General features: G+C 43.7%; 1 protein-coding gene across 2 annotated transcripts in view; it reads right to left on the reverse strand.

The window, feature by feature from the left end:
• Window positions 1–25,636, reverse strand: part of adamts6 (ADAM metallopeptidase with thrombospondin type 1 motif, 6) — an 81,619-nt gene that overhangs the window by 19,248 nt on the left and 36,735 nt on the right. Inside the window, exons 12-18 of one of the 2 annotated variants that reach the window (XM_032570610.1) lie at window positions 24,842–24,945; window positions 21,541–21,686; window positions 18,864–18,927; window positions 14,735–14,837; window positions 9,721–9,854; window positions 4,199–4,322; window positions 3,480–3,560 (exon numbers count right to left, since the gene is read on the reverse strand). In XM_032570610.1, the coding sequence (XP_032426501.1) occupies window positions 3,480–3,560; window positions 4,199–4,322; window positions 9,721–9,854; window positions 14,735–14,837; window positions 18,864–18,927; window positions 21,541–21,686; window positions 24,842–24,945 (756 nt within the window). Of the gene's footprint in view, window positions 1–3,479; window positions 3,561–4,198; window positions 4,323–9,720; window positions 9,855–14,734; window positions 14,838–18,863; window positions 18,928–21,540; window positions 21,687–24,841; window positions 24,950–25,636 lie in introns of both variants that reach the window. The other variant, XM_032570609.1, reaches the window with a different exon arrangement.

Below are 25,636 nucleotides of genomic sequence, written 5' to 3' on the forward strand. Positions count from 1 at the left end.
TGCAGCTTGGTAACACTGTATTTGAAGAGGTGTGCATGAGACTGACATGACACTGTCATAAACATGAAGGAGTCTTCATGAATGTTTATGACCGTTGTCATGAAGTGTCATTTGGTAAATAATAACACTTTTAATGGACGTTTTATGCAAATTTTAGTGCAACTTTGCATTTCATGACAACAGTTGTAAACATTCGTGAAGACATGACAGTTGTCATGGAAGCCTCATGCACATCCCTTCAAATAAAGTGATACAGTATACAGTAGGGGCTGTATACTGTATCACTAGGGCCTTCCGCACTTCCCATATCTGTGTTCTCTGTCACTTTTTCAGCAGCTAAAACTGTTTAAACCGTTGTTAACATGTCGTAGCTTGTTTTTCCGAGCTACCTTCAAATGCAACATGAACGCTGAGACGCTTGCGCTGGGTTTACACCTGTGAGGCAGTGACAGAGACCTGCTGCTGCTCTGCAGAGTTGCTCAGGTGTCTTAGAATCATGGCAACAAACAGCAAAACACAAAGAACTTTTCACAGATTTTCCCCCAAACCAACCGAATGAGTTGAATACGAGTAATGTTTGCTAAAAGATGACTAGCTAATACCAAAACAGCATGTTAGGCTTGTTAACTAGGAGCCTGTAGGCTACTGGTGTTATCCATGTTCAGCTACGTAGATTCATTTTGCCCCGCCAAAATAAGTTGATGGCCGCCCCTGTTAAACTCGTCTGGAGCCGGGGCTGGCTGAGGGTCAGAAAAAAATCCACAATCAATTCAAACTTGTTCACTGAATCCTTGATGTGAACAAAGGCCAAATTATGGCAACCTTGCCGGTAAAGGGCATTCAGGTGGACTAACACACACAAGAGCATCATTTTCAAAGTTACGTTTTCTGTGCATCCAATCAGGAAAAACAAACTATGCAGATACTTAATATTCTGACACTCTGTATCATGTTCTGCTGATTGTCCTCCATAGCTTTTACTTGACAAACAACGCTCCTTAACATACCACAGCCTCCTCCTTTATCTATAAATCCATTGTCAGCACATCTGGCACTGAACGGGAGCATTGTGATTTTTTTTTTGACCAGCACAGTCCGCAAATATTCCCCTCCCTCACCACCACCTCCCTTCACCCGCCACCCGCCTCTGTATTTATGCTTCCTCATGCAGACCTAATAAAACACTGGGGGGAAAAAAATCCAAACTTCTCTAACCAGAGGAGCAGAGAGTCAGGCAACGCTACATAAGAGCAATATTATCATTATCAACTGAGGTCACAGATGAAATTCATAACAAAGTTACAAAGCGCTCGGACGGGAAAATAATACCCCCCACCCCCCAAAAAAGCAAGTCTTTAAACTGTGATATATGAACATCATATCCTCTGCGTTCCCGGAGGAGCAGGCAGCTGTCACCACGGCCCTATAAATCTGACGCAGCTCTCCGCTTCAGAGTGTGACTTAAGTCGTCCATCAACGCCGTCCGGTATAAATCCAACACGCTGCCACATGTCTTTCTGTGGCTCACGATAAGACGCGAGGCCGACTTAATTGAATCCGGTCGTCCGATTGTTTTGCTTCTGACGCTGCCAGCGACGTGAATACTATTTATTTTAATTTTTTTTTGTTTAGTCTGAAATAAAGTGGATGAGTCTGATGCCAAAGTGGTTATTAATAGGATTCAAGGAGTTTTTTTTTCTTTTCTTTTTCACTTATGAGAGACTGTGTTTTACGGCTTCGCTTTAAGCAAGAGGAGATTAGATGATGGGATTCTCCAATTTGCTTTTTTCTTTTTTAAAAAAAGACGTGAGGAAATGTGGATGACACGGACCTAAATATGAAACAGCTTGGCGTTGCAAACTGCCAAATCAGCGCGCGGCGGTAAATTAACTTCTCTACACATCAGCAAAAAACTAGACTGCATGGAAATCTCCTTAAAATGCTTGAAATTTTGCTCTGCTGCATGTTCGTGCAGGATTTCTTACCTTTAATTTTGAAAGAGGTAAAACGTTTGCATATTGCTAAGAATATTAAATCTCTGCAGTGGTCCAGATCTTCACGGCACGGTTACATTCTCCTGTTTTCTTGTTACTCTTGTATCAATTTTTTGCTGCCATGCTTTGAATCGTGGCCCTTGTCGCCTGACCAAATCTCAAGAGTGGTTCAGAGAAATTTGTTTTGCACAAAAAAAAAATCTTAGATGTGTCTCAGGTTTCAAAAATTGCACTGCAGCTTTAAAATGCAGCCAGAAATGAGGTCGTCTCTGGATTATTTTGGACACAATGCGGTCTGGATCTTGCCACGTTTGTGGCAAGGTCAGAATGACTCGTTGCTATGGTGGCAATAGATCAAGGGCATAATATTCCATCTGTTTCCTGAGATCAAAAAGTTTAGAGATCAACATGAGATGGTCTCACTGTATGTAGAGATCCCAGATGGGCAAAGCCACATACACCTCCAAATTGCCCATACAGTGGACCCCCGTTATTCACGGGAAGTAAGGACCACAGCAGCACGCAGGTAACTTAAGTCTGTAAATGTTGGAGACTCCTATGAAACTAAATTGGGGTCATAAAGTTTGTTCAAAATAAAATTAATTTGAAACAGAAACACAAAGTGTTTGGAAACTGAACCCCGTCAACTGCGGCCCAGATCATAGGCTAAAACAGAGCCACCATTAAAATAGGCAGCTGTAAGCGGGTCTATGGAGCTAAATTATGGCCATAAAGTTTGTTCAAAAGAAAAAAATTTTGCCTGAAAAAAAGCTTGAATCTGAAATGTAGTTTTGAATTATTGTTTCAGTTTCAATGACTTTTTTTTTTTTTTTGAGTTTTATGCTATTTTTCAATTTCAATATTTTTCAGTTTTAAATCTTTTTTTGCCAGTTTCACATTTCTTTCCTTTTATGGCCCCAATTTAGCTCCATAGACCCGCTTAGAGCTGCCTATCAATAGCTCAGCCACCACATATACCTTAAAATACATTCATATATGCAGTGGAAACCATCTTAGCACTAAAGCAGAAACTAACACCTACAGTCTTTTTTATTTCCACTTTTGGGGGTGCAACCAATCCACCAACAAGGTTCAAGGAAGATAAATAGTGAGACAACTGAAGCACACTGGGATGATATTTAAGTGCAGTTGGGTCCCGGAGAAACTGGTGTTAAACTGCTATCTCACTGCTAACATGATTAGCACCGTGTCAGTCGTCTCAATAGCACCACCTGCTGTGAAGGGGTAGAAAATGCCTAATTTCATCTAAGGCGTCTCATGACTTTTGGCAGAAATTTGTTTTGTATGCGAGTAGAGATCATTTTGTCCGTGAGGAGAGTTTGTATAATGTTTGTTTGGAATATTTTGACAGGAAATTAACTCCATAGACACTCACTGCTGACTCCAACATATTTTGGAATCTCATACCACTAACTGGATCTCAATAAGGTTGCAAAGAGGAGCCTATTGCGGTCTATAACTCACCTATGTAGTTCTTTGACACGGCGACTTCTCTGATCTCGATGTGAACCGATCCTTTTGGGATCTGAACCACCTCCATGTAGCCTGGGAAACAAAAAAAAAGAAGATAATTTGAAGGGACCGTGATTCCCCCTCCCCAACCAACCTCCTCTATGTGACATATCACTCCAGCACAGACGAGACGTAAGGTTACGTCTGAATCTAAGTAGGAGTACATATAGATTAAATTCCAAACCAACAACCCAAAAAGGACAAAACAACCCTGCAGGAGGGCAAAAAGACTCTGTTTTTTCCCCACTTTTTTCTTTTTTTTCTGTCCATCATACACACGTTGTATTTTAGGTGGTTTACAAGCCATACCATAGAAGGAGAAATATGTTTTCTCCTACTTCTGCTCTCTATAGACAAACCCAAACTGCACTAAAAACCAAGCGGCTGATTTCTGACCTCCTTGATCTAATTAACAGGAAAAAATATGTTTCCATACGTATCTTGACTCAGCTCCGGTTATCATGATAAAGGGAAACGATTACCTTCTCAGTTCCAACCAAGTACAAGGCCGGTTTACCAAAAGAGGGCTGAGTCACATTATGGTCTTACAAGCAAAGCAGAAAGTGCCATCTCAGTTCAGTACCGCAGTTCATCAGTGGAAATCTAACACATCTCTGACATGTCAACCCTCTTTTCCGAAACGCCAGTGCAGGAGGTCAGACTTGGTTTACCTCCTCTGGGCAGAGAGTCGTTGAAGAGCCCCTCGGTGGCCTCACAGGTGCTGCCGTCCCCTCCACACACACGGCAGCGGTCTTCTCTTGCGACTGAGTCCAGGATGTTGTCGCAGCCCACATGCTTTGGAGACAACAGAGGAAGAGAGGCAAAGTCAGGATTGTTATAATTGATTAAAGGCTGAGATTGTTTCATCACGGCTCACGTTAGCTTTACCTTACGTTTTGTTTGAATTTTCTAATGGATAGATTTAGTTGAGAACAAGCTAAGCTACTCGCATTCAGTCTGACAGAAGGCTTACAAAACGCAAATTCAACGTAGTTTATGTGGTGATAGACCAACATAAAGTAGCTCATAACTGTGGAAGGGAGGGAAAATGACCAAGGACTACATTAGCAAATTAGCAAATGGCTAGAAAACCTACGTTCAAAAAACAATGGTTGCTCTGTTTTTAACATGTATCACTGCTTAAAGTTCTGTCCTTGAAGAAATGAATTTGAATCGAGTTGAATACACGTCATTTCTGATTTCTTCTCTGATGTGTTCAGGGTTATGTGCAGTGTAAGGTTAGCGGCCCACTTAGCATTTAGTTTGCAGGACAAAAAGTTCTATTCTTTTGACCCACCTGGCAAGGACCACACAATATCACACAAAGTCTCCGAAAATTCAATGAAATCAGTGGTTGCAATGAGACAAAAAATTAGAAGCCTTAAGATGTGTAAATACAATCCAGACATCAGCAGGTTAGCGGCTATAGGTAGTTGTGGGTTGGAAATTGGTAAAAGTTTCAGTCATATACAGAAGTTCAAAGTTTTTTAACTAATATGCCAGAGAAACTGTAGGAACGACATGAGTTTTCACTGGCTGTGTGGTGCACAGCACTGCCCCTCCACTATTGTTGCTCCACCACAGGTCAGCTAGCCAAAAGAAGGCTACTACTACTCTTTTTTTGGCGAAAAATAATAGAAAGTGATGCTGTGGAAACTGAAACATGACCACCCATTGATCTTATGAAGGTAATACTGTTTTAAAAGGAAGATAAAGGCATGTCTGCCAAGCAGCAGACTAGGCGGATAGCCATGCTAATTTACGTGCTAACGTTAGCTTGCTATAGCAGTGTTATTCTATAAATGGTAAAGCAGCAGAAAGGTATATTCTGTGCAGTTGTAATCGAAAAACTACTATTTTTAGTTGGTGTTTATTGAATGTAGCATCAAAATGTACATAAAAACAATAAATAAATCTTAGATATTATATTATTTGTTATTTTAAAAGAAGAAGGAATGCATATTTATTTGGTTTAAGATAAAAGTAACTTGTTTTTGTAACATTATCATGTTTAAACTGTTGCATAGACACAGTTATACTGTATAATACGGTGATTTCTTTCTTCTTTTTTTTTTTTTTACTGAAGGTTCTCTTCAGTAGAGTGACATTACCCTCCCTTAAACATGTTTCTAATGCTTTTCTTTCTGGATCAGAGTGAGACAATTGTGCTACTAGCTTAGGTTCTTATTTTTGCGACACTTTTAATCGAGAGCAGTCACGTCGGGATAGGTTTGTGCAGCGTTTTATGCTGTTTGCAGGCTTGCTGCGTCCTTCCGGCAGAACAGTCCCAGCGATTTCTGTCTGTTTCCAGGGTTCATGCTACGCTAAGCTAACAGCTGCTGCATATGAGGGAAAGCTAAGCAGGTTTATTGAGAGCTGGCATCAGTCTAACGGAAAACAAATAAACACAGTTCCCTCCTAGAGCTGAAACAGGACGGGCTCATCCAGTGTGGGGGATTTCAGAGGGAAGGATTTGTCTCTTGTTTATTTATGAAGGAAGTCACCAGAGTACAACAATGCCCTCCACCTTTTATTTAGCCAGTATTCCCACAGCCTCATGGAAATCCACTCCCTCCACCGTTTTAACTCCAGATTCAGACATTTTATACATGTGCTGCAATATAATAATAAAATGCAGCGGGTGTGTGTTGTTGCTAGAAAGTTAATCCTGACTTTACTCTTTAATGTTCTGATAACACTAACTATATGATAATTCAGCTGAGTTCAAAGTCAAAGTTAGGGGGTTACTTTATGGTTCGTTTTGTCACCTGACCTTGGGAGCTTACTGACATCCAGCACCTTGATTTGTCATTTGACACCTCGGCTTTAAACCATTCCAGTTCCTTTCGTATGTTGTTTTTTTTTTTTTTTTTTAAGCACAACAATACACAAAAATCGATCAGATTGTGGGGGAGAGCATCAATAGTTCAGCCTTGCCGCAGATCCTCAACAGAATTTAGGTCAGGACTTTGACTAGGCTGTTCTTGCAAACAACTCCAATCTGTTATACCTTTGTTTTAGTGGAAGATGGAGGAGCACTGATAAATCGGCCCTGATTTTCTTTATTTTGGAAGATCTACCCCGTGTCAAAAGTCTAACTGACTGTTAGTCAGGTCATGTCTGCACGTTCGCAGCTAACAATAGTCACACCTGTGGCCAATTCAGCGACTTTCTTGCTGTGTTTAACAACATTTCAGGCAGAAACATCGGTATAGGGCAAAATCATCATCGGCAGGTCAAGTGTTTTAAAAATCGGAATCGGCAATCGGAAAGAAAACTGTAATCGGTGCACCAAGGGTGACGTTCTGCCTCAGCCTCGAGTCTGTTGTGATAGAGGTATCAACTCTGCTGAAAGCAAAATCTCATTGCATGACGCTGCCACCACCATGTTTCACAGCGCGGATGTTGTGAGCAGACACACTCCGTTTTACACCTCAACAAAGACGTTACTCAAAGGGAACTAAATGCAAATGTTTGTCTTTTCAGATTTTTTTTGTAAAACTGAAGAAAAAGTAAAATCATTATATGCTACTCCTTGTTGGCACATAAAATACAAATAACAACTTAGTATTGCTTTTAATTGTCAAAATTTAAGCAATTCTGAGTTGGAAAAAGAAAGTTCATGGATCAGAACCTCGGAGATAAAAGTGGGTCGCAGGGTTCAAATTGTAAACAAAAGTGTGCTGGTCAGCTTCTGGCCATCTAACAACACACAATGTAGTGTGGTGTGTGGGTGTGTGTGTGTGTGTTGGTTCCACTCTCTTTTTTTTTTAATGAGAATCAGATTAAAGCTGTGGGCAGAGCCGCTGCATTTCTGTGCCAAGCTGGAATCTGTACGGTCAGGTGGAAGTCAAAGCAAATACTTTAAGTGAGGAACCAAAAAGTTATTTCAGCTGCATCTGGAAGATTACACAGAAAAACCTTCTTCTGCACACACACACACGCACACCCACACACACGCACACACACACACACCCGCACACGCACACACACGCATGGACACACACAAGCCCCACAACATGATTTATGCTCATGAAAACAAAGCGAGCACCAGCTGCCAGCTCCTTTCAATAAAACCGTATTTTGCCCTGTTATTAAATCGGCCTTTTCAAATATAAAGAAAATCATTATTCAATAAAAACTGGATTTTTTTTTCTTTCTGTTTTATTTACCATGAAACAATCCAGAGTGAGGCTGCAGGGCCCTGATAAGAGCTCCTTCAGCGTCACTCGATTGCAATCAGAGACTCAAAGACCTGATTGTTCCTCACTGGAGAATTTTTTTTTTCTCTTCTCTTTCTTTTTGCTTCGAGAATTGTGTTTATAGAATCGGTATCCAGCCGTCAAAGACGACCCAGAGCCGATGTGGAGGAGGAGGAGGAGGAGGAGGAGGATGAAAAGGAGGAGAAGGAGGGAAAAGCCGAGATAGAGCGACGGCGGAGCGTTTTATTTGACAAAATTAAACAGCCAGCGTTTACAATCACAAGAGCGCACTTAAGATTCTGCGCTATCGGAGCGAGCTCGCGCTACGGCCGTGTGATGAATGCGGGCTTTTCTCCTCTTTTCTAGGGAATTACGTATAATTGGGAAAATGACCATAACTGTAAAATGTTGACTTTTTCCGGAATTATTTAAGAGGGAGGCTGCTGCTGCATGAAGTCTGAAGCCGTGCGAACAGACCTAAATAATCGGTTTCCTCGCGAGCGCCGCAGTGCCAGGTTATGACTTGCGACTCGCTCTCTGCCTCTCGTTTGGGCTGAGCTGAGTGATGATCAAAAGTCACAATTCTGAGATTAAAGTCAGAATTATTTTTTTGGTTTTGTTTGTTTTTTTTTCCCCTTTTCGCAAGCCTCCAAAACCAGCTGTTTACAGATGTTCTCCAACCAATCCGAATGAGTCGAGCCGTTTTGCAAAGAACGCTGCAGAAATACAAAATCTTTTGTTCTGGTTTCTATTGCAAATATCTTAGTGCATTTGAAACAAGACAAAACTAACTTACAAGTAACTTTTCAGCGAGATAGAAGAGCTTGTTTAAAGTCAATAATTCCTTTTGATTGATGAAAAAAATACTAGTTGAATTGGCGGATTCTTTCAGTAATAAGACTTTTTCCCATGTTATAAGAGAACATTATTAAGGAATCATTGACTTAAAACAAGCTCTTATAGCTTTCTCAAAAGTTAATTGTAAGTCAGTTTTTTGTCTGATAAAAAGTGTACTAAGATTTTTGCAACAAGAAACTGGACAAAAAGTGCTTGGTAAGATTGTTTTTGCAGTGTAGAACGAGGAGTAGCCCATGGCGTCACTAGGCCTGCTGAAGCCTCCCTAAAACAGAAGCTCATCAGGCTCCACCTGAGTTCTGGATGATATGAATTGCTGCCAAGCATTTATTCGGGGTCAGCATGCAATTTGGGAGTTGGCTATATCTCCCAAAGTGAAACACCGAGCAAAGTTAGAAAAAGAACATTGGGTAACATAACGTAATCCCTGGTTCTTTGATAACAGAGTGAGGTGTTTCACCAACACCTCCCTTCTTGCATGGGCACGGAAAGAAACCTGCTTAGAATGAGTTGAGAGGGGCAGGTTGGCTGTGATACTGGACGGTGGGTGGAGCCACGGTCACGGCTCAACCTCCCTGTCGCGGACAGATGTGATGTCATTGGAGCTTCCGTAGTTGGGTCACGCTGGGACGATTCCCATAGTGAAACACCGAGCGAAGTTATCAAAGAACCAGGGATTGCGTTACCCAACGTTTTTATTGTTGTACTTTCCCGCTAATTTTGGTAACATACTTGTGCGACTCCAGGGGGCTAAGCCCCCCATTGTCTTTAAACCTTAGTGTCGCCCCTGGCAATGAGTTCAATCTCTGGATTTAAAAAGCTTTCTCTTTTACCGCCCCCCACCCCTCCTCAGTTTGGGGTGTCAATACTTTTGCAAGCCATGTTTTATTGCTCAAATAATCTCAAATATTTCTTCTTGAAGGCTGCTTGAGTTGCTAGCTAAAGTACTCAAAAACTACCAGGCTAGATTCCATAAAAGATCACATAAAACACACATTAATTTATACACAAATCTAAACGTTAATGTGTCTCTGTATAAAAACAACCACTTAATTGAAGTTTTTCCTTCAGATGTTAGGGCAAATTACCTTGGCATGTGCTCAGCATTCCAGATGAGTGATGCTTGCTCGCCTTACCTTACACTCGCCGTTGATGCAGATGTCCAGAGAGTCAGCCTGACATCGGGTGCCGTCGACGACAGCAGGGGAGCGCTCTGTGTAGAAGTTATAGCCCTCCGCCAGGCAGTTGAGCGCGCAGGGCTTCACGCCACCTGGAACACACGGCGAACACGTCGTTACCTCCAGCTGAGCCTGCGCACGGAGAGAGGTCGGCGTGACCCGAACCCTCGTAGAACCCGAGCCGCACGCTGAGCTGCAGCCGGTGTTGACAAAACGTAAACACGGAGAAAAGCAAACTAAAATCCACTCACCAAAGAAAAAAGACAAAACGTGAAATCCAAAAGAAACGCAACGACCTGCCAACGACAATTAGCGTACCTACTCTATCCGTTTCTTTTTTCTTTTACATAAACATGAAGCAATGTAGGTCAAGAAGTCAACGGTTGAACTGAACAGCTCTTTTGACAAATGAGATCACACTTGCATTGCAAGAATTTCAAAGACCGACTGGTTCCCAAAATCTCTGCTAGTTCGACTCAGACAACTTCTCATCATGTCACATCTTCTGGTTGACTGTTGACCCGAGATGCATCGAGTGAGGAGTCCAGGACTCTCAAGTTTGGTCCAGCAGCAGCGGCTGAAAGGATTTAGAGGAATGTCAGGAACTCTGCAGACATCAAACAGAAGCGACTCTCTGTTGGTGTGAACGGGGAACATGGCTCCAGACGGGCCTGCAAGCTGTCAGCGGTGACACGGAGAGGACGACAGGTCTCACTGCTCTGGGCTTCAACAAAACAGGCTTCCTATGCAGTCTGGACAGACTGGATGGGTCTGGGATCCGATTGAAGTATTTGAAATGTTTGAGTAGGGAAGGAAAAGGAGAGTAGAGAATTTATAGAGAATGTTTCCTTCCCACTGTCTCCATTCCTTCATTAGTTTCTCTTCCATATGTAAAATCTAACCACTGTGGTTCATTTTATGGATTTAAAGGGGCCGTATTATGTATTTTCCAGGCACACAGTGCCATTTTATAACACAATCAAGTAACTATGTTGTTATAAAAATGCTGACTATATCAAATATGACTTAAAAGATTTTTAATTTTGTAATTTAAAGCCCTCCTCCATGGGCTGCCACCTTATCGTGGTGGAGGGGTTTGAGTGTCCCAATGATCCTAGGAGCTATGCTGTCTGGGGCTTCATGCCCCTGGTAGGGTCACCCAAGGCAGACAGGTCCTAGGTGAGGGACCAGACAAAGAGCAGCCCAAAGACCCCAATGATGAAGGAAAACTTTGGACTTGGTGTTCCCTCGCCCGGACGCGGGTCACCGGGGCCCCACTCTGGAGCCAGGCCTGGAGGGGGGGCACGATGGCGAGCGTCTGGTGGCCGGGCTTTTACCCATGGAGCCCGGCCGGGCTCAGCCCGAAGAGGAAACATGGGCCCCCCCTCCCATGGGCCCACCACCCGTGGGAGGGGCCAAAGGGGTCGGGTGCAGTGTGGGATGGGTGGCAGCAGAGGGAGGGGACCCTGGCGGTCCGATCCTCGGTTGCAGAAACTGGCTCTTGGGACGTGGAATGTCACCTCTCTGGTGGGGAAGGAGCCGGAGCTAGTGCGTGAGGTCGAGAGGTTCCGGCTAGAAATAGTCGGTCTCACCTCGACGCACGGCTCTGGTTCTGGAACCAGTCTCCTTGAGAGGGGCTGGACATACTTCCACTCTGGAGTTGCCCAAGGTGAGAGGCGTCGGGCAGGAGTGGGCATACTTGTTGCTCCCCATCTCGGCGCCTGTACGTTGGGGTTTACCCCGGTGAACGAGAGGGTAGCATCCCTCCGCCTACGGGTGGGGGGACGGGTTCTGACTGTCGTTTGTGCTTACGGGCCGAACGACAGTTCAGATTACCCACCCTTTTTGGAGTCCTTAGAGGGGGTACTGGAGAGTGCTCCTCCTGGGGACTCCCTTGTTCTGCTGGGGGACTTCAACGCTCACGTGGGCAATGACAGTGAGACCTGGAGGGGCGTGGTTGGGAGGAACGGCCCGCCCGACCTGAACTCGAGCGGTGTTCTGTTGCTGGACTTCTGTGCTCGCCATGGATTGTCCATAACGAACACCATGTTCAAGCATAAGGGTGTCCATATGTGCACTTGGCACCAGGACACCCTAGGCCGCAGTTCGATGATCGACTTTGTCATCGTTTCATCGGATCTGCGGCCGTATGTCTTGGACACTCGGGTGAAGAGAGGTGCGGAGCTGTCCACTGACCACTACCTGGTGGTGAGTTGGCTCCGGTGGTGGGGGCGAAAGCCGGTCAGACCTGGCAGGCCCAAACGTGTTGTGAGGGTCTGCTGGGAACGTCTGGCGGAATCCCCTGTGAGACGGAGCTTTAACTCCCATCTCCGGCAAAACTTCGAACACGTCCCGGGGGAGGTGGGGGACATGGAGTCTGAGTGGACCGTGTTCCGTGCCTCCATTGTCGAGGCGGCCGATCGGAGCTGTGGCCGCAAGGTTGTCGGTGCCTGTCGCGGCGGCAACCCTCGAACCCGCTGGTGGACACCTTCGGTGAGGGATGCCGTCAGGCTGAAGAAGGAGTCCTATCGGGCCTTTTTGGCCTGTGGGACTCCGGAAGCAGCTGATGGGTACCGGCGGGCGAAGCGGCATGCGGCTCGGGCGGTTGCTGAGGCAAAAACCCGGGCGTGGGAGGAGTTTGGAGAGGCCATGGAGAAAGACTTCCGTACGGCTTCGAGGCGATTCTGGTCCACCATCCGGCGTCTCAGGGGGGGGAAGCGGTGCAGCACCAACACTGTTTATAGTGGGGATGGTGTGCTGCTGACCTCTACTCGGGACGTTGTGGGCCGGTGGGCAGAGTACTTCGAAGACCTCCTCAATCCCACCAACATGCCTTCCACTGAGGAAGCGGAGCCTGGGGACTCTGGGTTAGGCTCTCCAATCTCTGGGGACGAGGTCGCCGAGGTGGTTAAAAAGCTCCTCGGTGGCAGGGCCCCGGGGGTGGATGAGATCCGCCCGGAGTTTCTTAAGGCTCTGGATGTTGTAGGGTTGTGTTGGTTGACGCGACTCTGCAATGTCGCATGGACATCGGGGGCAGTTCCCCTGGATTGGCAGACTGGGGTGGTGGTCCCCCTGTTCAAAAAGGGGGACCGGAGGGTGTGCTCCAATTATAGAGGGGTCACACTCTTAAGCCTCCCTGGCAAGGTCTATTCAGGGGTCCTGGAGAGGAGGGTCCGTCGGATAGTCGAACCTCGGATTCAGGAAGAGCAGTGTGGTTTTCGTCCTGGTCGTGGAACGCTGGACCAGCTCTACACCCTCGGCAGGGTCCTGGAGGGTGCATGGGAGTTCGCCCAACCAGTCTACATGTGTTTTGTGGACCTGGAGAAGGCGTTCGACCGTGTCCCTCGGGGAGCCCTGTGGGGGGTTCTCCGGGAGTATGGGGTACCGGGCCCTTTGATACGGGCTGTCAGGTCCCTGTATGACCGGTGTCAGAGTCTGGTCCGCATTGCCGGCAGTAAGTCGGGCTCGTTTCCGGTGAGAGTTGGACTCCGCCAGGGCTGCCCTTTGTCACCGATTCTGTTCATCACTTTCATGGACAGAATTTCTAGGCGCAGCCAAGGTGTTGAGGGGATCCGATTTGGTGGCCTTAGGATCTCATCTCTGCTTTTTGCAGACGATGTGGTCCTTTTGGCTTCATCAGATCGTGATCTGCAGCTCTCGCTGGAGCGGTTCGCAGCCGAGTGTGACGCGGCCGGGATGAGGATCAGTGCCTCCAAATCCGAGGCCATGGTCTTGAGCCGGAAAAGGGTAGAGTGCCTTCTCCGGGTCAGGGGGGGTGTCCTGCCCCAAGTGGAGGAGTTTAAGTATCTCGGGATCTTGTTCACGAATGGGGGAAGAAGGGAGCGGGAGATCGACAGGCGGATTGGCGCAGCGTCTGCTGTCAAGCGGGCGCTGTACCGGTCCGTCGTGGTGAAGAGAGAGCTGAGCCAAAAAGCGAAGCTCTCGATTTACCGGTCGATCTACGTTCCCACCCTCATCTATGGTCATGAGCTTTGGGTCATGACCGAAAGAACGAGATCGCGGATACAAGCGGCCGAAATGGGTTTTCTCCGTAGGGTGGCTGGGCTCTCCCTTAGAGATAGGGTGAGAAGCTCAGTCATCCGGGAGGGACTCAGAGTAGAGCCGCTGCTCCTTCACATCGAGAGGAGCCAGTTGAGGTGGCTCGGGCATCTGGTCAGGATGCCTCCTAGACGCCTCCCTGGTGAGGTGTTCCGGGCACGTCCCACCGGGAGGAGGCCCCGGGGAAGACCCAGGACACGCTGGAGGGACTATGTCTCTCGGCTGGCCTGGGAACGCCTCGGGATTCCCCCGGAGGAGCTGGAAGAAGTGGCTGGGGAGAGGGAAGTCTGGGCCTCCCTTCTGAAGCTGCTACCCCCGCGACCCGACCTCGGATAAGCGGAAGAAGATGGATGGATGGATGGATGGATGGATAATTTAAAGCCTTGAAATGGGGTCTCTGTCTCTTTAAAAAACTCCTGCTCTTTCTGAAACTCCGCCTTCAGGAAATTATCACAACAGGGCTCCACTATTAACCCTTTAACAATGTTTTTACCAGCGTTTCACCGAGAATAGCTCCTATGATGAGCTCAAAAGATACTCAGTTCTACCAGGTGTTTGCTAATTGCTGCTGGCTAGTCTGAAGGAGCTGACTGGGGAGTCGTTAAGGGACGGTTCCTCTGTGAGGCGGAAGCTTGGAAGCTGCAGCTCAGAGGACGAGCTTCGTCCTCGAAGGCGGAGCTAGGTCCACCCAGGTGTTTTTCACAGCTGAATGGTTGCCACGGAGACTAAAGGATTTCTCAAACATGAATGAGAAAGTCAAAGCAACACACCAGGTGTGTTTATAAAATATGATGTAAAGCTCAAAGAAGTGAATTTTACATAATAACGCCCCTTTAAGGGTTGGCTTTAGCCTGTAATTGTTGCTTCTTTCATGAGGACCTTGTGCAAAAAGGTGCTGCAGTCGTGAACTCACCCCCAGTGTAAGGCTTCCAGTTGTAATACTTCCCACGGAAAGGCGTGTTATCAAAATCAGCGCACTGCTTCTCCCTGAAATCCTGAGATCCAGCTGGGCATGCCTGGAAAAAGAAAAGATTTTTTAATACTTAGGATTTTAATAATCAAACGCTTAAAGATTATTCACTTCTTTTTTATTTTCATGCGATTCAAATCCCAGACATGTTAAGTAAAGATCCATGTTATCTCCCGCCTCTCACCCAGTAAACACTGGAGATAACATTACTTTCAGTCAGAAGAAATGTTAATAAGCTAAAAGATTTGTTTAACCAAAACACCCCAAGGGTATGAATAATTTTGGCCTCATCTGGAAATTCCACTTAAATATGAAGTACTCGCGCCGACACCACAAAGCACAGCATTTCTGTCCAAAATGTGTTTTATTCATATTTATTTTGTAACTTTCCAATCCTACAATGCATGAAAAGCATAAAAAAGTGATTTTATCTCCTCCTCCCCCCCCCCAACTCTCCTGAACCAAAGTTTACATAAACACCTTCCGATATCTGTGTGTAAGTTTACCGACGCAGGAGCCGATCATGATAACTCCGTCTCCAGTACCTCCAGTTCGCAGCAACGTGCCAATAAAAACGCCAGGCTCTCCCCCAGAGACGGCAACAGAGGACAATTTAAAAATAAAATAAAATAAGATAAAAAAAAAGCTGAACATTTTCCAGCGTTTCATTGTTGACTCAGTGGGAACTGAGGTCCGCAGGCACGTTTCCCTAACTTTTCATTGGGAATCTGTTCTACGATAAATAATTGATCTGATTTAGAAACAGAAACAACACAAACCGCAGTCTGCGCGGGTAAGCGTTCTTGTTTTTCACCGAACATCACACACGCGCTCGCAGAATTCCCTGGACGGAGATGGGTCGGCGGTATGAAGCAGCGGTCGGGGCCTCCTGTTTGTTTTCCAAAGAAAGCACTCGCCGCTCGCTCGCTGCTGTTATTTATAAAATTTGTGGTTAAACGTCTAGTAGGGCTTAAACTATTTCAATTTTCACCAAGAGGAAAAAAAAAAACAACAACCAAACAACAATTTCAGAAATAGTTGAACAGAGGTCTAGGTTGCAGCCATCTTAAATATTTGCACAAAGCAAAGCTCTGAAGCTTGGAGAAAACTCTTGGGAATTGATTTTTTTGAAATCAGCTCCGAGACCGACACAGAAGTGTCACTAGAGATACAAAATGTAAAATAAAAGGAGAATAAACGCAGACATACCTGGGGAACAATACATCCTACTAGCTTGTACTTTTGTTTCCAGGCAATGTTTCAGATTAAGGAAGCACCGATTCACTTTTTTCATTTCCGACACCAGTACCGATATCTGAGGTTCTGTATCGGTCAATACCGACCCGACACAGAAAAACAGAGCTGAGTCGACTTGAAATGGTTCCTTTTCTAAACACAGACATAAATGTACTGAATTACACATGTATTTGATAACTTTCCTCCAGTACAGCACATTTAAATACACCAATAGCTTCACAAGTTTGGTCAAACATGTAAAAACAAACCGCAACAAACATTACAAATGGTTCAGAAAGTGCAATTAGGAATTCTAGTTTTGATGCAACATATATAATAAACCATGACGTAGAATTAGATCTGCCGTTCTGGATCGGGCACATTGTCACCGATACCCAATCTAGAATTTTTTTCAATGTTGGGACCGATACGGATATTAATATCGGATCGGTGTGTCTCCATTTCAGATAAAAGAGGTTTGATGACACAACTCGTATGAAAATAATGGATACATCCAAACTGCTATGTCTTGGGTTGTTTAGAGTCGTTTTGGAGGTTTGATTATTCTGCGTTCCTTAGCCTCTTCCTTTGATTAGATCAGTCTTGTTTCTGTTTTATTTTCGCTCGGTCCTTCTCAGTGTTTCTAGTTATGTTTAATTCTTGTGTCTAGTTATTCTTTTGTTTCTTAGTCTAGTCCTGTTGCTTCCCTGCCCTGCTTTGCTCCTGGATTCCTGTTTTTTTTTTCTGCTCTGGCTCTCTGCGTCCCTCGTGATTTTATTCTAGGTTTTTTCATCATTTCGAGGTCATTAAACATTCCTCATCTACAAGCTGCCTCTGCGTCTCTCCATTTGGGTCCACTTTTAAACTACACATCATGACATAAACCAACCTGGCCTTGTGTAAAATTAGAATAATAGGTGCCCGTCTTGTAAAATTATACATTAACTATAATTAACCACATTTTCTTGGTTCAATTTTATGAGCAAAACATTTACAATAAAGAAAAAAAAAATCATTTAACGAGAACTTGTATGGAAACATGCAGTGAGTGAAAATATCTTACTAAAGTGGACAAAATGCACAAATGAGTGAATTTCCTGCAAATAATTTAGTCACTTTTAGGCCTGTCATAATGAGAAATTTTGCTGGACAATAGACTGTCCCAGAGGTTATTGCGACAAATGACAATATTGTTGCTTTGAGACAATTGTGGACCTTGATCTTGGCAAAGTCCAAAACAGTTTTCCAGCAGCCAGAAATATTCCTTTTAATGAGAAATGGGGCGCAGCTGCTGCTGCCACAGAACCATATTTGGTAAGAGTGCTGCTCTGTTGGTCGTTGGTTTTGTGAGGTTTTGCCATTACCTGGAAGAAACTCTGGATCCCATTCAGTGCGACCATCGTCCGGATGGCTACCCGTCCGAACAAGAACCCTTTGTCCTCCAATATCTCCGTCTGGGAGATAGATCTATAACACCATTTGGTTTCTCCCAACTTTTTCCATCTTAGGATGAGGGGGACTATGCTGTTAAAAAACTGTGTCTACCGTCAAATGTCACGATCTCATGGTCGTGTGACACAAGCCATCCACTCTCAGACCTGATTTAGGTAGAAATGTAAGAAAATCCACTGAGGAAAAGTTGAGAGGTGTCTTTCTTCTCAAGAGTTTGAGATGATAAATAAAGAAAAATAAACTTTGCAGTTGGTCAAGATGTATGTAATAAAGAGACAGGGCCGGCCCAAGCTTTTTTGGGGCCCTATAGGCATATTTTCATTTGGTGCCCCCCCCCCCCCCCCCCCTCCACCTACATGTCAACACCAGAGGACTCATCATTCTTAAGCTACTCTAGCTATGATTATCATAACGGGGTTTTTACGGAAGTTGATGTTAATCTTACAAGAGTAGCAAAAGAAAAAAAAAAATGCAATTATTTGGATTTTGAAATGCAGAGTGGTATTGAAGTGTACCACAATATTTTCACTATTTTGAAAGTACATCAGCTGATAAACACTGAATTTACAGTAAGCAAGTTAGGAAGTTTAACAACAGCGGAACAAACTTTCACCAAAAAAAGATTAACTTATTGTGTAACAACTATACAAAACATTATAGAAATAATTTTTTTGCAAGTGTAATAGCAATTACTTTGTATTAGTCACTGTTATTTTAAATATATATATATATATATATATATATATATACATACAGTATATATATACAGTATATATATATATATATATACTTTTTATCATCCTAACTTTGTGCTCGAGGGCCCCCTGGTGGTGTGGAGGCCCTAAGTAGCCACTTAACTCGCATTTGCCTTGGGCCGGCTCTATACCATGATATGGACCTAAAATTTTATTGTGATATTTTGTGTCACTGTTGTGAGAACAATTAAGATTATAATTTAATTTATTACTTATTTTTTAGGTAAAAAAAAAAAAAGCAAGATGTTGGCTGCATGGCACAGCATTCAAGGCGCAACAAACACAAAGGTGGTTCTTGAAGCCCATGCCAGGCTGAAACAGGCTTCTTCAGGACACCACTTACTTTAAAACATGTGATTCATATCACTAAACTGTACACAGCACCTGCATTTAATCATATTTTTGAATTTATTGATGTTAATTGATGCTCTCGTGGAGTAAAAAGTGGCTAAAATAACATTTTCGATCACAGTGTCACCTTACCTTCTTTTTATATAACATCAATAACTGAAATTTATCATGACAACGATAAATCCAAATTCTTATCGTGATAAGAAGTTTTCCATGATAAATGATAAACGATACGATAAATGCCCTCCCCTCAGGCAAAGTTATAAAAATGGACTCACGTCGGTGTTACAGGATCTGTACCGTTTTCTCTCTCCAAGACAGTACTTTCCTCCTCCAGACGGGCTGAAAGGAACAGGAGATTTGAATGAATGGGGGGGGATTAAGAGAGAGAGAGGGGGAAAAAAGATATTGTTAATTTAGCATCTCGAATTGCAACGATGATTTATTTTTAGGATGAGACACAAGAGCGAGAGGCTGGACGCTGCACACTGACAAGTTTTGGTGACAAAGTCTCTGCTGGGACACAGAGAAGCGTGTTTGTGTGTGAATGCGCTGCCTTGCTGAGTCTGCGTTTCATTCATGAAACCCAAGCTCCGCCGAGACCCCTTAAGTGTGACGTGACATTTAGGTTTGGACGAGACGAGCGGTCTGTAACTCCAGATCCATTCTCTTCTCAGAAATCTTTTTTTTTCTCTACCTCCACTCCATCTTTGAGGGATTTATTTTTCTTCTTTTATCCCTCCTTTCTCCTTCATTAGCCTCTCTTTTTCCTCCATGATTATTTCCACTTCAGTGCAAAAGAGGCTCCTGTAATGAATGTGTTTGAGGCTCCTCTGGCTGTGTTTATTCATCCCTCCCCTCCACTTTGCACAGATCCCTGAGCTGTGCTGATTACCGTACACAGGTGGTCCACATTACTCTGGTGCCTTCCCTTTCCCACCCTGTTTCGCTCCCCACCCCTCATCTTATTCGCCGTCTCTTCTTTTTTGTCTTCCCATGGCGTGTCTGATGTAACACCTCTGCTTCCAAAACAACAGAATGTGACAGTGGAAGGAGAGTAAAAAACCCCAGATGTCTGCATGCAGGCCAGAGATGCTCTGGTTGCTTTAAAATAAAATAAAAAAAATTTAAAAAAACATTTTACCAACCCAAAAGTTTGAGGAAATATCCACTTCAGGTTTGACTAGTTTTAAAACTGTTAGATTTTGAACTGGAAGATGATCATTTGTACAGTAGCTCCGATTTGTTCTTGTAGACTTCAGTTCAGAATTTTTCGGGGTTAAGACGTACGACATTGAACAATAATTTCGTCTAGTTTTGGATGCCGTACAACTGGAAGGATTCTTGGGCTATTTTTTAAACTTTCGGATAGTTAGTCATAAAGCGTAACGGTTAGCAGTGCACCGATTGCAGTTTTCAAACTGATCTTTAAAAAGCCTAACCTGCTGATTCCCAATTTGGCTTATACTGATTTTGTTTTTTTTGTCTGAAATGTTGCTAAATACTGCGACAGACTGGCAACCTGTCCAGGGTGACCCCCGCCTCTCGCCCGGACCGTTAGCTGGAGATAGACACCACCACCTCCCAACCCCAGTAGGAACAAGGGTGTTAGAAAATGGATGGATGTTGCTGAATAAATGTTGCTAAATATAGCAAGAAAGTTGTTGAGTTGTTAACGGTGGGGTGACTATTGTTAACTGTAAACATGCAGATGTGACCTGGTGGACAGTTGTCCTCTGTCTCACTGCAGAGAAAAGAGGACAGTGGTTGATTTTTAGACCTTTGCCGATAAGATCAGTGGATATGATTGGCTTAACATGTAAAATTTCGGCCGATCACCGAAAAGTAAGGAAATCAGGGCGATTAGCTGATTAGCATCTCAAATGCTACCTGAACTACGACACCAAATCCCAGAGGAGTTGAAAAGGAGGCTTCATGGATGGAAGGCAGGACCAGTGAGAGACGGAGGAAGTTCAAAACATCTCTTCCGTCTATCTGAACAGCCATGGATCATATCCCCGATTCCAACATCTCTCTGCTCAAGTTTTGAAACAAACGACCAGACAGAAATTACAAGAGGAGCGACAAAAGCAAATGAGACAGATTAGAAGTGCTAGCCAACAGCTGATAAATATCATCTCTGCTGCCTGGATATTGAGCTGTTAGCATGTGATGACAGTCATGAGGGTGTCATACAGCAACAGCCTTCAGTCAGAGGTCTCTTCAGATTCACTGCACGACTGACTGCTACTGGAGGTTCTTCCTGCCCACAGCTTCAGCATCTATGACGACATTTTGAGTATTAGCAACATTTAATTTTTTTTTGGGGGGGGGATAAATGAAGTAGGGCTGGATAATATGGCTGAAAAACATTTCATGATTTGGAAACATCATTAGAAATGTATTTTCCTGGAGTGTTTATAGGATAACCTATCAGTTTGCTGACTAAAAGCTGTATTGTTTGACTTGTCAATTGTGGGAAATCAGTGTGTAAGGCTGAAAAAGACAATCATCCATCACTCTTCAACATTTTTGCTTTCTTCTTTTCACCGCAAAGTGAATTAGGATTAGTGTAAAGTGATTTCATTTGAATTTGTGTTGTTTTTCAAAAGGAAACATATCAGATTTACGAAGATAATTTTCCAAAGCCTATTAATAATTACTTTTCAGTATCAAAAATATTTGCTTCACGTATGCCACTGCCTCAAGCTTTATGAAAGCAATTGCTAATAAAACATAAATGAAATGTTTTTTTCAGTCTGTGAATAAGGAATAAATCCACCCAAAAAACATTTCAGAGCGTATTTTATGATAAAAAACAGCCCAGTTCCTGTCGCTCTGCTCCCACGTGGATGTAGCGCACATGCAACAAACGGAATAGACACAAACACACACTTGTAGGCGGGACCTGGATGTGTGTGTTCGGCTTGCTGTGGCTTACTTTTGCCTACTTACGCTGGGCTGTCACAGTGCCTCATGGAGGAAGAAACGCCGCCTCCGCAGGTCCGGCTGCACTCTCCCCACAAGGACCACGGCCCCCAGCTGCCGTCCGCGCTCTCGGGCCGGGAGCCGAACGCGACGCATTCTCCCTGGTAACACCACTGGTCATGGAGGGGCGAGAACAAGCAAAAAAGGAAGGTTTTGTTAGTATAGAGTTAAATCTGTTATTAAGTAGCGGTGGAACTGGATTAAAATTAATTGCAGAGTCTGTAATTAATGAATCCCATCTTCATCAAAAACTATATCAAGGAAATAAGCAACATATAAACCCTTTTTGCTGCTGACTGATTGAATAAATAGACATACAGGCTCAACAGTAATTATTTTTTAATCTACTTTTTAATCTGTTATGGAGATTATTCAACCCTCAGTTTGGTGCAAAGTGTTATTATATCCACTCAGCTTTCAAGTGTTTCAGGAATCAGTCATGGAACTTTTTTGGAAAAAAATCTCTCTTTACAAATGCTGACGTTAGCATTGGGAACGATGATTGGCATTAATTTGCTATTTTGCGTCACTGACGGGCTAAGTTCTTTTAGCACAACGATAGTCTTTTCCAGGGTCCAATCAACTTTTAGTCTTCTTTGGCCAAGAGAAGAGGCTTTGTTGTCGTTTTTTTTGCGGATGTCGCTTGTACGTCAAATTTACTGGTGTACCAGAAACATGAATATAAAGGATCCTTTATACGTAAAACGAAAAAAAAAGCAATTAATTGGGTTCAAGTTTCTTAGCAAGGAACTTCACTTTGCGACAGTGGTTAAAATAATATCAATGAAAACCTGCCATCACAACCCCTATAGTTGTGCAACTAAAAAAAATAAAAGCTGTTTATTTAAAACATAATCATAAAAAAAGAAAAACTTTCACCTATTATATGACTATTTGAAACATTCTAGCTCATGGCTTGACAGTTTCCGTGGATGTGTGATGGCTCCCGAGGCGGGAGAGGAACAAAAAGAGCGGCGAGTTATTTTCCAGGGGCTAAGCCGGTCAGCGTTAGCGGTGGAGGAGGGGATCAGAAAGTGTCTTTTGTCTCTCCAACTGGGTCAGTGGGTTATTGTCTCGCTGAAAGTGAAACTGAAACGGTCAAGGTGAGGGCTTCGCTAGGGCCACCGTTCTATTTGTCTGACTCGCTCCATTCATGTGCCAAGGCCCTGTCTAAACAAGATTAGCATTAGCAGAGGGAGAGAGGACAAAGGGATCGGTACTCAAAACTTTAGAGTATAATTCATATTGGTGGGTTCGTTTGAAGACAGTAAAAACTCAAAAGCTTGACTGACCCTCTTATGCCCTCCACTTCCTCCTATAGTCTCTTCCTTCAAACTCTGCTTCTCTGCTCTTCATACGCTGGAAGAGAAACGGCAGACCCTCCCACCTTCCCTATGGTTTCAACCTTGGGCCTCCCTGTGTACGTGGGCTCCGGTCCTCAAAGGCTCCAACCAGCTAATGGTAATCACAGGCGACAGCTCGTGACGCTCTCCTATTCTTCCCTTTTGGAGCTCGGACCGTCTGGCGACAATGGCTGCCGTAATCCACGTTAAAACTGTCTCCCCCTAACCTGGCTGGCATAATCAAAGGCCTGATGACCTACAGCTCATCAGGATTGTGTGAGTGTGTGGGGGTGTGTGTGTGTGTGTGTGTGTGTGTGTGTGGGCGTGTGTGCGTGTGTGCATGTGTGTGTGTGTGTGAATGGCAGCAGCAACTGGAGGAGAGCATGTTTATGGAAAAGAACCCTTGTGGAAGTTGAGATTGGTGAATGTCACCAAACAAATGATGACCAAAAAGGTTAAAGGAAGAAAAGCTAATAAGAAAGTCTACAGGCCTTAAAAGGTAAGGCATGTATATCTATGATGCCTTGCAAAAGCATATATTTCCCTTGAACTTACTACCAAAAAAACTATTTTATTTCATAGATTCACCCACAGAAGTACATAATAATGAAGTGTAGGAAAATATTAGATGGTTTTAAAACTTAGCCAACGTGAATGCGTAATGAAACTCTGGTACAAACACTGGTTGGCCTACAAACCTCAGTCTCGGTTCAGTTGAAGTGAACTCTGGTGGGGTTCAAATGGATATGTGAACGCCACGCAGACAGGAGCAGCTTCCTGCTCCAAAAGCAGGAAGCTGACTATAGCGCAAGGCATTCTGGGTAAAATACAACCAAAACAAATGTCTGAGTGAACCGTTAGGAGAAATGGATCGCAGTCTTTAGCTAAAGACAAAAGAGAAATCCTACAACAGCTAAAAACCAATGCCACTCCATTTTTGTTTACATTTTGTGAAGAAAGAAATCTTCTTCAGAGGTTTTCATGTCGTTTCCTTCTGTAGTTCTTGGTGCAGCGCCACCACAGGTGAGGAGGTGAACAGTTTTTTGGGGTTTTTTTGCCAGCTTAGATGCATCAACTGTGAAGCTAGTTGCTTTAAAGATGCTGTGACACAGTGGAAAACGAAACACAAACTAATTCCTCGACTGGTTAACTGTTAGCTGTCTGCAGCTTCCAAGTGGTGCAAAGCTAAAGGACTGTTTTCAGTTCTTTCATGAGTCTGGACTGCACTTGATCACATTAGAATAATCAAATCTGAATTGGAAGATCCCACAATGACTTTAATACAGCTTTGGATATATGAAATCGTAACTTTATCTGTCGAAACAGTAAAAGTGGATTTTTAATCCTTTTTTTCATCAGATTTTCAACATCTGGACTGAAGACATTCCTTGTTTTTATTTCTTCGATAACATATTAAATAGACATGATCTTAATAAACTAAAAGTAAGCTAATTTAATTTTTTTTAAAACTGGTCTTGCATAGTTGCTGTATTCAACAAGTAAATATTGTCCAAAAACTTTTGGGGTTTTATCATCCTCGTTTTTTCTCCTTCTTTACTTTTGACAACAAAAGTTGAGCCGTGCTTGTTGGAGTTAGCGAAATATAACCAATAAAACAGAAACTCTTAATACTTTGTCTAGTACCTAAATAAACATTTAAGAAGATTTTATTTGGATGTAAAAATCTCAAATTAATTCTTAAATTGTGGACCAAGGGGCCAAACAAAATCATCCAGAGCGGCGCAAATGGCCCCCTGGCCACACTTTGGACATCCCGGTCGTTAGCTGTGGGTGATTTCATGAGTCTGGAAAAGACAATTTCTTTTTGTTGTGAAAAGAAACTATGGAATAGTGAGGAGAGGGGTTCTTTTAGGTTGTTTGCAATAATCTTTATATGCAAAAAAAAAAAACATGTGCTGACTTACCCCTTTCTCAATGCTGCCAGTCTGGCACAGAGTCCCCTCTGCAGCCGGGATACTGTTAGTTACACAGCGGTTGCTTTTGCTAAGGCACCAGAGCTCTCTACACACTTCCTAGGAAAGAAGGCAAAAAGCAAGTTGGTCAGAATAAATCACATCGGCAGACTGGGGGGCTGCCGGGGGTGAACTGTTGGGAAAAGAGTGAGGATGATTTATCATTGGATTTTTGTGGTTTTCCTCTTGGTGTTTTTCTTCTGCTGCCTGGCAGTTGTGAGATCAGCAAAAACAAAAGAAGACAAATGACAGAAATTCATCTATAAATCGACATCATTTGAGATGAAATCAGAAAACGAGAGGAGTTGAGAACGCGTCTTGTCTTCTGACATCAAGAGGCCATATGCTTTAGATCACAGTGCATCTTAAGCAATAAGCCAAGGGTCATCCGGTGCTCTTAATGTGCTTTTATGAGAAATGAAGAGTCAGCTGGATCAACAGCATGACTTACATTTTTTCCTTTTTTTCCGCATTTGCCTCAGAACCACATGGGATCGTGACATCAGTTCAAGAAATCCCCATTTTGGCGCCTCATTATGGGAAACCATGGGTGAGCAACAGGCCTCCCAAGTCTAAGATAAAGACAAGATCCAAGGCCTGACAGATATCTGCAGTATTACTGAGCGGTAGGGCCAGACTAAGCAGATTTTCATTTGGGGCCCCTATGCCAATATGTCAACACCTGATGCTTTTTCATTCATACGCTACTCTATGTGTGTAAATGTACCTATTACGATTCGCAGAAAT

Source organism: Xiphophorus hellerii, chromosome 8 (genome assembly GCF_003331165.1).
Source record: "Xiphophorus hellerii strain 12219 chromosome 8, Xiphophorus_hellerii-4.1, whole genome shotgun sequence".
Classification (NCBI taxonomy): Eukaryota; Metazoa; Chordata; class Actinopteri; order Cyprinodontiformes; family Poeciliidae; genus Xiphophorus; species Xiphophorus hellerii.